Source organism: Rana temporaria, chromosome 7 (genome assembly GCF_905171775.1).
Source record: "Rana temporaria chromosome 7, aRanTem1.1, whole genome shotgun sequence".
Lineage (NCBI taxonomy): Eukaryota > Metazoa > Chordata > Amphibia > Anura > Ranidae > Rana > Rana temporaria.
Window position 1 is genome coordinate 36306325 of NC_053495.1, and position 12279 is coordinate 36318603.

The window sequence follows — 12279 nt, forward strand, 5'->3', positions numbered from 1 at the left end:
AAGGGGAAAGGGGTGTAGCCGTCCGTGGCCTTGGGGACATCTGGGCCCTTTAATAAAAAGAAATAAAAAAATATATATAAAATATATATATATAATTTTTTTTTATTTTAAAGAAATTACAAAAAAAGGGGGGTTGCCATCCGGGACCTCTGGGCCCTTTAATAAAAATAAAAAATAAATAAACCTCTGGGCCCTTTAATAAAAAATAAAATAAAATTGGCACTTTAATAAAAAATAAAATAAAAATATATTAAAAATATATATTTTTTTTATTTAAAGGGGGTTGCCATCCGGGCCCCTTACAGGTGTACTGCCTGTACCCCCCTGATGGCGACCCTGGTGGTATTTAATCACCACTGGGTTTTTTATTTTTTGCAAAACAAACGGGAAAAAAAAGGTTTTTGTAGTTATGAAATGTTGTAAATAAGTAATTTTTCTCCTTCACTGATGTGTGCTGATGAGGCTGCACTGATGAGGCGGCACTAATGGGGCACTGATGAGGCGGAACTCGTGGGCATCACTGATAGGCAGCACTGACAGTCATCACTGACAGGCATCACTGGTGGGCACTGATTGGCAGCACTGGTGGGCACTGATTGGCAGCACTGGTGGGCACTGATTGGCAGCACTGATCATCAGAACGCTCATGATCAGTGCCCCGATTGTCAGTGCAGATGTCCCCTATGTGGATTTGCTGGTTTTCGGCTCTCTTCTCCTTGCCCACTGTTAGCGAGAGGGTAGGATTGCGATGACTGGCAAATCCTCTTTACATCTGTGATCAGCTGTGATTGGACACAGCTGATCCACTTGGTAAAAAGCCGTCGTGATTGGCTCTTTACCCTGATATGCGATTTTCTACATCCTAAGGACGCATTGACCACAGATCACTGCTGATGCACGCCGCAGAGGGCATCATATGACGGCCTCCCGGAAAAGTGCGGCCACTCAGTAGCCGTCATTTGGCTATAGAGCGGACGCAAAGGAGTTAAATTATATTTCTTTGGGAATGCAATATAGGCTCTCTTATCTGCATAGCTTCTCAGCATGCTGGAATCCACTAAATCTGGGGCGCTCAAAGAGGCAAACCTCAACTAGCTCCAAAAACTAGTATTTTCCCCATTCGAGCAAATCTTTATTCAACATTTGGCTGCCTGTCACTTAGGACAACAAAACAGGTTACAAGAGACCGTCCATAACTCTATAGAAGAAAGTCAAGATTTGCATGTCAGGGGCTAATGGGGGTTCCTGGGGGTAGAAGAGGTCATGGGCTCCTTAACGTCACTCCAGATGATACTTTATACCATCTGCAGAAAGGAACAGGTCACTTTATATGTTTAATAAAAAGCTAAAAAAAATGTAGAAAAAAAAAAAAACATGTTTATACCTTGTCCAAGTTTAATATTTTTCGGAACTCCGTGCTACGGATAAGAATGGTGACTCGGATTTTCTCCTCCTAGGAGACAAATTAAAAAAAAAAATAGTTTTTGAGAAAATTATCTAATGATAAATATGTAAATTAAACCATAACCAGCTGATAAATCAACACCCACATTTCTACAATACATATATTAACCACTTAAAGACCCCTCCACGCCGATATACGTCGGCAGAATGGCACAGCTGGGCACATTAACGTACCTGTACGTTGCCCTTTAAGCCCAGCCGTGGGGTCGCGGGCACGCGACCCGGTCCGAAGCTCCGTGACCACGGGACTCGTGGACCCGATCGCCGCTGTAGTCCCGCGATCGGTCCCCGGAGCTGAAGAACGGGAAGAGCTATGTGTAAAACACAGCTTCCCCGTTCTTCACTGTGGCGCCGTCATCGATCATGTGTTCCCTTATATAGGGAATCACAATCGATGACGTCACACCCCCCCCTACAGTTAGAAACACAGATGAGGTCATACATAACCCCTTCAGCGCCCCCTTGTGGTTAACTCCCAAACTGCAATTGTCATTTTCACAGTAAACAATGCATTTTAAATGCATTTTTTGCTGTGAAAATGACAATGGTCCCAAAAATGTGTCAAAATTGTCCGAAGTGTCCGCCATAATGTCGCAGTCACGGAAAAAAAAAATCACTGATCGCCGCCATTAGTAGTAAAAAAAAATTAATTTATAAAAATACAATAAAACTATCCCCTATATTGTAAACGCTATAAATTTTGCGCAAACCAACCGATAAACGCTTATTGCGATTTTTTTTACCAAAAATAGGTAGAAGAATACGTATCGGCCTAAACTCAGGAAAAAATTTTTTTTTTTATATATTTTTGGGGGATATTTATTATAGCAAAAAGTTAAAAATATTGTTTTTTTTTCAAAATTGTCGCTCTATTTCTGTTTATAGCGCAAAAAATAAAAACCGCAGAGGTGATCAAATACCACCAAAAGAAAGCTCTATTTGTGGGGAAAAAAGGACGCCAGTTTTGTTTGGGAGCCACGTCGCACGACCGCGCAATTATCAGTTAAAGCGACGCAGTGCCGAATCGCAAAAACTGGCCGGGTCCTTTAGCTGCATTTTGGTCCGGGTCTTAAGTGGTTAAACAAGTTTTTTTTGCTAGAAAATTACTTGGAACCCCCAAACATTATACTTTTTTTTTTTAACACCCTAGAGAATAAAATGGCGCTCATTGCGCTAAAACGCTGTAAAAACGCTTCAGTGTGAAAGGGGTCTTAAAGAAACCTATTTAGAAAATAAAAAAAACAAACCTTTACAACCCTTTTAATAGATGGAAAGTTGAAAAATGTACTGTAACTGTACTACATGAATAAATTTAAAATGTATGGGTCAATAATATATTGCACAAATAAACTCTAGGGACTCAAAAGGCTTTAAAAAGCAGAAGATATCTCTTTAAAAGATCCATGGTCAGAAACAGCGCTGTGCCACGGATTTACGGCGCACCTCTAATGTTTCCTGGGCGATCGTCAGCCGGTGGAGCACGTGTTGGGAAAACGCTCGAAACAATCCGGTGCCTTGGCAATGAGAGATCTGGAAAAACAAAAACCTGCTCAGATTTACAGCAGTCATAAAGCGCAAAATCTCCCGTCTGCAAATAATATTCCGCTGTCATCTTTCATGTCTCGGGATAACGAGCTTACCAGAGGCGTGTTGTAAAACAGCCCATATCTCATTCTGGGGAGGAGAGAGAACACGGCATCCTTAAAGCAAACCTACAAACACAAGATATGAACGGGTTACCTGTGTATTAAAAAGGGAGTTGCGTCTATTCAACAGAAATGTCACTCCAGTAAAAATCCATTTCTTTTTATATGTTACATATTATAATATTTTCTTCAGGAGATACTAAAAACATAGCAATAAATGCAATTATGTATCTAATAAAAATATGAAGTAAAGTTTTTTTTAATTAAAAAAAGTGTACTTAAAAAAAAAAAAAAAAAACAGTGTGCTTGTAAGACCCCTGCACAAATACGGTGTGACAAAAAGTATTGCAATGAGCGCCATTTTATTCTTTAGGGTGTTAGAAAAAAAAAATGTATAATGTTTGGGGGTTCCAAGTAATTTTCTAGCAAAAAAAACTTGTTTAACCACTTAAGCCCCGGACCAAAATGCAGGTAAAGGACCTGGCCAGTTTTTGCGATTCGGCACTGCGTCGATTTAACTGACAATTGCGCTGTCGTGCGACGTGGCTCCCAAACAAAATTGCCGTCCTTTTTTTCCCACATATAGAGCTTTCTTTTGGTGGTATTTGATCACCTCTGCGGTTTTTATTTTTTGTGCTATAAACAAAAATAAAGCGACAATTAAAAAAAAAAAAAAATGCAATATTTTTTCCTTTTTGCTCTAATAAATATCCCCCAAAAATATATATATATAAAAAACATTTCCTCAGTTTAGGCCGATACGTATTCTTCTACCTATTTTTGGTATAAAAAAAAAACGCAATAAGCGGTTATCGATTGGTTTGCGCAAAATTTAGAGTGTTTACAAAATAGGGGATAGTTTTATTACTTTATTGAAAAGTATGTTCCCTGGGTGTGTTCTAACTGTAGGGGGGTGGCCTCACTAGGGGAAATGACTGATCGCTGTTCATACATTGTATGAACAGAAGATCAGCGTTTCTCCCCCTGACAGGACCGGGAGCTGTGTGTTTACACACACAGTTCCCGGTTCTCACTCTGTAACGAGCGATCGCGGGTGCCCGGCGGTGATCGCACCCACCGGGCACGCGCGTTGGGATCAGGGACGAGCGTGGGGCGCACGCCCCTAGTGGCTGCTTCGCGAGGCAACGTAGAGCTACGGGCTCTCGCGCAGGGGAGCCAACCTGCTGCCGTAGAACTGCGGTGGCTGGTCGGCAAGTAGTTAAAAAATCCCAAGATTATAGCTGCCCCGCCTCTCCAGTACCTTTTGAGTGTGTGTATGTCTATTCTGTGTGTGTATACTGTGTGGTCCCATAATCTATTGTCTGGAGGCCCCATAATCTCCCATTGCCCAGGAGCCCCATTATCTCCTATTGCCCGGGGGTCCCATGAGTTGTCAGTCCGCCCCTGCGTCCCATTACATCTGGTATAAAACGAATACATAATTTCATAACAAGAACATCATGCCAACAGTCAGACATGGTGGTGGTAGCGTGATGGTCTGGGGCTGCTTTGCAGCTTTAGGACCTGGACAACTTACCATAATTGATGGAACCATGAATTCTGAGCTCTACCAGAAAATCCTAAGGGAGAATGTCCGGCCATCAGTTTGTGACCTCGAGCTCAAGTGCCCTTGGGTTATGCAGCAGGACAATGATCCGAAACACAAGTCCACCTCCAAATGGTTCAAACAAAGTAAAATTTAGGTTTGGAGTGGCCTAGTCAAAGCCCAGACTTAAACCCAATTGAGATGCTGTAGTATGACCTTACACAAGCCGTTCATGCTGGAAAACCCTCCAATGTGGTGGAATTAAAACAATTCTGCAAAAAAGAGTGGCCCAAAATTGCTCCACAGCAATGTGAAAGACTGACTGGCAGCTATCGCAAACGCTTGATTGCAGTTGTTGCAAAGTCCAAAGCAAAATAGAGGAAAGGGTAACCAAAAAACCTTCTCACTGAATCCAAACCATGGGTGCTGGCAATGCAATGATAATGCAAGAATGTCGAGGAAAACTTGGACAGCCGCACTCCAAAAAACTTTCTTTATTAAAACTGGTCACAAAAATTACATGCCACAGCAAAAAATAGAACAGAAGCTGATGCGTTTCACACTGTTGCCCAGTGCTTAATCATAGCTATGATTAAGCACTGGGCAACAGCGTGAAACGCGTCAGCTTCTGTTCTATTTTTTGCTGTGGCATGTAATTTTTGTGACCAGTTTTAATAAAAGAAACGTTTTTTGGAGTGCGGCTGTCCAAGTTTTCCTCTACATTCTTGCATGATTGCAGCTGTTGCCGCCAAGGGTGGCACAACCAGTTATTAGGTTTAGGGGGCAATTACTTTTTTAACAAATGTATATGCAGATTAAATCTAAGCTGAAAGCGCTTTTAAAGGCCTGAATAGCAGCACTCAGACTGGGAGTGGGTGCACTTTCGGCCAATCGGGTGTCCTTCACTCGCATGTGCTAATAGGCAAGAGGAAGCCGTGGAATGTACTTTACCGTTTTGGAATCGTATTCCTTCAAATGGATGACTTCATGGTCAGTAAATGCTTTCCACGTCTCCCCAAACAAATCGCCATAGCCATAGAAACTCTGCAATCAGGAGAAATGAACATCATTTACCATTTGTTACACACACTTCTTATACAGCTGGATTGCCTTTTAAGCTGAACTTCAATCAGAAAAACTCTCAAAATATATCATTATTCTCATCAAATATGTTACACAATATGTTACACAATAGCCTCAACAGATATAAATCCACTGGCCCAGATTCAGCATAGCTTGCGCTTTATTTGCGCGGGCACAGGGCAACGATTTTGCCCTGCGCCCACGCAAATATTTTGCGCTGCCCTCGATTCACGGAGCAGTAGCTCCGTGAACTGCGAGGGCGCGCCGGCAAATTTGCCCGGCGTAAGCGCGCGCAAGTTAAATGATCCCGCCGGGGGCGGGAATCATTTAAATTAGGCGCGCTCCCGCGCCGAGCGTACAGCGCATGCTCTGTCGGGAAACTTTCCCGACGTGCATTGCGGCAAATGACGTCACTTGCTTCAAAGTGAACGTGAATGGCGTCCAGCGCCATTCACGAATCACTTACGCAAACGCCGTGACGCTTGGGACACACAGTCGTACATACATATATATATACTGGGCCAATTTGGACAGGATCCAATTAATCTACCAGTATGTCTTTTGGAGTGTAAGAGGAAACCGGAGTACCTGGAGGAAACCCACACAGACACAGGGAGAACATGCAAACTCCAGGCAGATGGTGTCGTGGTCAGGATTTGAACCAGTGACCCTTTTGCTGCTAGGTGAAAGTGCTAACCACTACACCACTGTGCTGCCCTGCAAGACCCTGACAATCACAGGTATGACTCCTAGAGTCAGAGGCATGATGGGATTTGTATTTTTAAAACAGCTGGAGTGCCGAGGTTGCCTACCCATGCCGTAGGAGTTTTGATTTGTATGCAATCAGGCAGGCCCTTGCACTACATGGTTTTGGTAAATCTGAAGACAACAATCTGCAGAAAATCTAATATATATATATATATATATATGGGGTCTCAGACGCACTAGCAGATTTAGATACACTAACAAACTGAAGCCAAACTTCAGCTAACAATTTATAAGCAGTTACAGCAAACAGTATTTTTTTTTCTTTTTGGGATAAAGGTTTTACATAAGCTTATCATGGTAGGCACCCTTGACAGTGGGAAATGGTTTGTCTCAACCCCTCTACCTGATACATCTGCAAGAGAGCTTGTTCTTCGGGCAAAAAAAAAAAGAGAGAAAGAAAGCCTTAAAGGAACATGAAAGGTTCGTTTTTTATTAGATCAATTGATTTTTGACCTCCAAAATACAGTAATCCAGGTTTGAAAATGCCATTTCCTGTCTCTCCTCTTCTTGCTTTCCACCAGCATCTGAGCTGTTTTGCATGGTGGAAAGCAGAATGTGCTCACCCCCTCCCTATGACTACAGCCCTGCGTGAAGATGCTCTCTTATACCTCACAGGCATGGAGGCTAAGCCTAATGGGAACTGTAGTTCCCATTAGGCCGTGATGTAGCAAGAATGAATGCGCACCGCAAACCAGGAAGTCAGTGAGAATAATGATTCAGGAGTGATGGAGGTGAATAAAACAGCTCGATTTCAACAGGTATCAAACTAGTTATAATGCAAAACATTACTTTTTACTTTATCAGCTACTGTCAGACTTTAATTTAAGAGGAAAATATTTTTGTCTTTACAACCCCTTTAAAGAAGAGAAAACTAATGCAGCCATCACATCTAAGAATTGGTAAATTGCAATATAATAAAAGTTTGCTTTTGGATTTAATAGCACTTTATCTCTATTGGCTGATCTCTTCTAAGCTGGTTAATGCTTTGGAGTGAGCGAGAAGTAAGAGACCTTTCTATATGCGATGTGCTCTTATTATCACAGGCAATACAATTAATTATCATAACAAACGGATGACAGATGTGGAAATGTGACAGCACATTAAACTGATCGGTTTTGATCGGTGTGGCAGCTGGAACAAAGCGGCGCGCTGCTTGTATAGGAGTGGGAGTTGATGGCCATTAGCGGATGACAATAGCTTGCTCCGTTGCTATAGTGGTCATTGTATCTCCCACACAACAGCCAGTCAGGATGCAGCGCGGCCTACACACCTCAATAATTCAGGAGATTGCAGCCCAGTGTAAATCACAATCCGTCCTTTTGATACAATCTGGCATGGAACCCAACAGGCTGAGTGGGAGGATATCCTTCCTCGTCACCAACCGACTGGCTGCCGGTGATAAGATCCCTCTATATCCTGCCGGACCTCCCCCCACCCGCACACCGGGTCCCAAGAGACTCGCTGCCAGCATTGGTAATAAAAGCAAACGGGGGCTGCAAAAGAAATATATATTTTTAGCCCTATTATTTGGTATGACCACTATACTCGTAAATTATGTGCGACATTTATTTCTCTTTAGGTCTCAGGAGGACCCAATAAATAAATAAATAAAATAAATACATATAAATAAATGTTCACTCCTTTGGGTATATGTGAAACCCACCACTAAATTCTTATATAAGCTTTCATTTTAATGTGATATCAAGTTAAAGGGGTTTTCCACCTTTTTTTTAAGTTTATTAAAAGTCAGCAGCTACAAAAAGTGTAGCTGCTGGCTTTTAATAAACAGACACTTACCTGCTCCACGGCTTCAGCGACGCGCCGGCCGGGGCTCCGCTCCTCGCCGGCCAGCGTCTTCATTCTTAGTGTGGGCACCCGGCAGTGACAGCTTTCGGCTTCACGGCCGGGCACCCACTGCGCATGCGCGAGCGGCAGTGCGCATGCGCGAGCGGCGCCGTCCGATTGGACAGGCGCTCGCCTACAGGGAGGGGCTGTGAAAAGGCGATTAAGCTAATCGCCTTTCCAGCCCCTCGGCGGAAGGAGGAAGTGGGACAGGAAGTCCCCTTCTCCTGTAGCCCCCACTCCCCCCCCCCAAAAAAATTACATGCCAAATGTGGCATGTAAGGGGGCGAGGAGTGGGTTAAGCGGAAGTTCCATTTTTAGGTGGAACTCCGCTTTAAGTTTAGTCTTTAAATCTGTAGCTTTCATTAAAAAATAATTTGTGGTTATCTTGCCGTGATGGGCCTTGCTCAGCCACTACCTGTTTCAGGGTAACAACACCATGTCCCTGTATTCCAGTTGTGCTTCTGCGTTGTCACCCTTTCACATACTCCCTGATGGGGACCATGAGTGGTCATGCTAACACATACAACATGAAAGCATGGATCCATCCTGCCTTGTATCAACGGTTCAGGCTGGTGGTGGTGTAATGCTGTGGGTTATATTTTATTGGCACACTTTTGGCTTCTTAGTACCAATTGAGCATCGTTTAGACGCCACGGTCTACCTCAGTATTGTTGTGTCCATCCCTTTATGACTACAGTGTATAAATATATATATATATATATATATATATATATATATATATATACACACACACACACACATACAGTGCCTTGCGAAAGTATTCGGCCCCCTTGAACTTTGCGACCTTTTGCCACATTTCAGGCTTCAAACATAATGATATAAAACTATTTTTTTTTTTGAATAAACAACAACAAGTGGGACACAATCATGAAGTGGAACGAAATTTATTGGATATTTCAAACTTTTTTAACAAATAAAAAAACTGAAAAATTGTGCGTGCATAATTATTCAGCCCCTTTACTTTCAGTGCAGCAAACTCTCTCCAGAAGTTCAGTGAGGATCTCTGAATGATCCAATGTTGACCTAAATGACTAATGATGATAAATAGAATCCACCTGTGTGTAATCAAGTCTCCGTATAAATGCACCTGCACTGTGATAGTCTCAGAGGTCCGTTTAAAGCGCAGAGAGCATCATGAAGAACAAGGAACACACCAGGCAGGTCCGAGATACTGTTGTGGAGAAGTTTAAAGCCGGATTTGGATACAAAAAGATTTCCCAAGCTTTAAACATCCCAAGGAGCACTGTGCAAGCGATAATATTGAAATGGAAGGAGTGATACTGCACTGCAAATCTATGAAGACCTGGCTGTCCCTCTAAACTTTCAGCTCATACAAAGGAGAAGTCTGATCAGAGATGCAGCCAAGAGGCCCATGATCACTCTGGATGAACTGCAGAGATCTACAGCTGAGGTGGGAGACTCTGTCCATAGGACAACAATCAGTTGTATACTGCACAAATCTGGCCTTTATGGAAGAGTGGCAAGAAGAAAGCCATTTCTTAAAGATATCCATAAAAAGTGTTGTTTAAAGTTTGCCACAAGCCACCTGGGAGACACACCAAACATGTGGAAGAAGGTGCTCTGGTCAGATGAAACCAAAATCGAACTTTTTGGCAACAATGCAAAACGTTATGTTTGGCGTAAAAGCAACACAGCTCATCACCCTGAACACACCATCCCCACTGTGAAACATGGTGGTGGCAGCATAATGGTTTGGGCCTGCTTTTCTTCAGCAGGGACAGGGAAGATGGTTAAAATTGATGGAAAGATGGATGGAGCCAAATACAGGACCATTCTGGAAGAAAACCTGATGGAGTCTGAAAAAGACCTGAGACTGGGACGGAGATTTGTCTTCCAACAAGACAATGATCCAAAACATAAAGCAAAATCTACAATGGAATGGTTCACAAATAAACATATCCAGGTGTTAGAATGGCCAAGTCAAAGTCCAAACCTGAATCCAATCGAGAATCTGTGGAAAGAACTGAAAACTGCTGTTCACAAATGCTCTCCGTCCAACCTCACTGAGCTTGAGCTGTTTTGCAAGGAGGAATAGGCAAAAATTTCAGTCTCTCGATGTGCAAAACTGATAGAGACATACCCCAAGCGACTTGCAGCTGTAATCGCAGAAAAAGGTGGCGCTACAAAGTATTAACTTAAAGCGGAGGTTCACCCGTATATATTACTTTTTCCCCTTAGATGGATGCTCGTTTTGTCTAGGGGAATCGGCTAGATGTTTTAAAATATGAGCTGTACTTACCGTTTACGAGATGCATCTTCTCCGTCGCTTCCGGGTATGGGCTGCGGGACTGGGCGTTCCTATTTTGATTGACAGTCTTCCGAGAGGCTTCCGACGGTCGCATCCATCGCATCACTCGAAGCCGAACGTCGGCGCACAGGCGCAGTATAGAGCCGCACCGACATTCAGCTTCTTTCGGCTACGAGTGACGCGATGGATGCGACCGTCGGAAGACTCTCGGAAGACTGTCAATCAAGAAGGAACGCCCGCTCCCGAAGACCCATACCCGGAAGCGACGGAGAAGATGCATCTCGAAAACGGGTAAGTACGGATCATATTTTAAAACAATTAGCCGATTCCCCTAGACAAAACGAGCAGGAATCTAGGGGGAAAAGATTAAACAATTAATAAATGGGTGAACTCCCGCTTTAAGGGGGCTCAATAATTTTGCACGCCCAATTTTTCAGTTTTTTATTTGTTAAAAAAGTTTGAAATATCCAATAAATTTTGTTCCACTTCATGATTATGTCCCACTTGTTGACAACTGGGACACAATCTTCAAAAAAATCTTCAAAAAAATTTAGTTTTATATCTTTATGTTTGAAGCCTGAAATGTGGCAAAAGGTCGCAAAGTTCAAGGAGGCCGAATACTTTCGCAAGGCACTGTGCATATATATATTATATATATATATTATATATATATACACACACACACACATTAACTGTGGCAGCTGGTGCTCAATTTTTTTTGGGGGGCGCAAACAAATCATTTTACGCCACCACAGCTGTTAGGTGTCTTGAATATATTATTGTGACCTTTCTTTCTCTATGAAAGCTCATAGGAAATACATGGCCATCATAGTGTAGTAGGTAAAAGAATTTATTGGTTTAAAATACAAAGCATATATTGCACTCACATCTTTATGTGCCTATATGCCAGCACCAAGCTTCTCCAGCCGTGTATGCAAAAAAACGAGAGAGTAAGCATTCCTCTATCGCGTTCTTACGACCGGCATATTGTCCCGTGAGTATCAGCAGCCTCTACGCGTTTCGCAGTTTATTGCGTCATCAGGGAGCACCACATCCCAAAGGTGCTCTATTGGATGAGGTGACTGTGGAGGCCACTGGAGTATTGACACCATCTGAACCAAATATGTTTATCTTGGTCTCATCAGACCACAGGACATCCATGTCCTTAGTCTGCTTGTCTTCGGCAACCTGTTTGTGGGCTTTCTTGTGCATTATCTTTGGGCCACTTTCACACTGGGGCATTTTTCAGGCACTTTTGGGCTAAAAATAGCACCTGTAAAATGCGCCCCCGCCTGCATCCCCAGTGTGAGAGTCTGAGTGCTTTTCACACTGGAGCGGTGCACTTGCAGGACGAGAAAAAAAAGTCCTACAAGCAGCATCTTTGGGGCGTTGCAAGAGCAGTGAATATACCACTCTTAAAACGCCCTTGCCATTGAAATCAATGGCCAGTGCTGCCGAATCGCCTGCAAAGCACTTCGACAGCGGTGCTTTTAATGCTTTTTCGGGCGCTAGTGGGGGTTAAAAGTGCCCTGCTAGCTGCCGAAAAGTGAAGCTAAAACGTTGCTAAAACTAGCAGCGCTTTACCACTGTGAAAGTGCCCTTAGAATAAGCTTCCTTCTGGGACAACAGCCATGCAG

General features: G+C 43.0%; 1 protein-coding gene across 1 annotated transcript in view; it reads right to left on the bottom strand.

Annotated features, from left to right (window-relative positions):
- The window catches only part of EOGT (EGF domain specific O-linked N-acetylglucosamine transferase), a 72147-nt gene that overhangs the window by 18407 nt on the left and 41461 nt on the right, over positions 1-12279 (bottom strand). The window contains exons 9-12 of the mRNA XM_040359201.1: positions 5608-5700; positions 3105-3176; positions 2908-2994; positions 1385-1453 (exon numbers count right to left, since the gene is read on the bottom strand). Of these exons, the coding sequence (XP_040215135.1) occupies positions 1385-1453; positions 2908-2994; positions 3105-3176; positions 5608-5700 (321 nt within the window). The remainder of the gene's footprint in view (positions 1-1384; positions 1454-2907; positions 2995-3104; positions 3177-5607; positions 5701-12279) is intronic.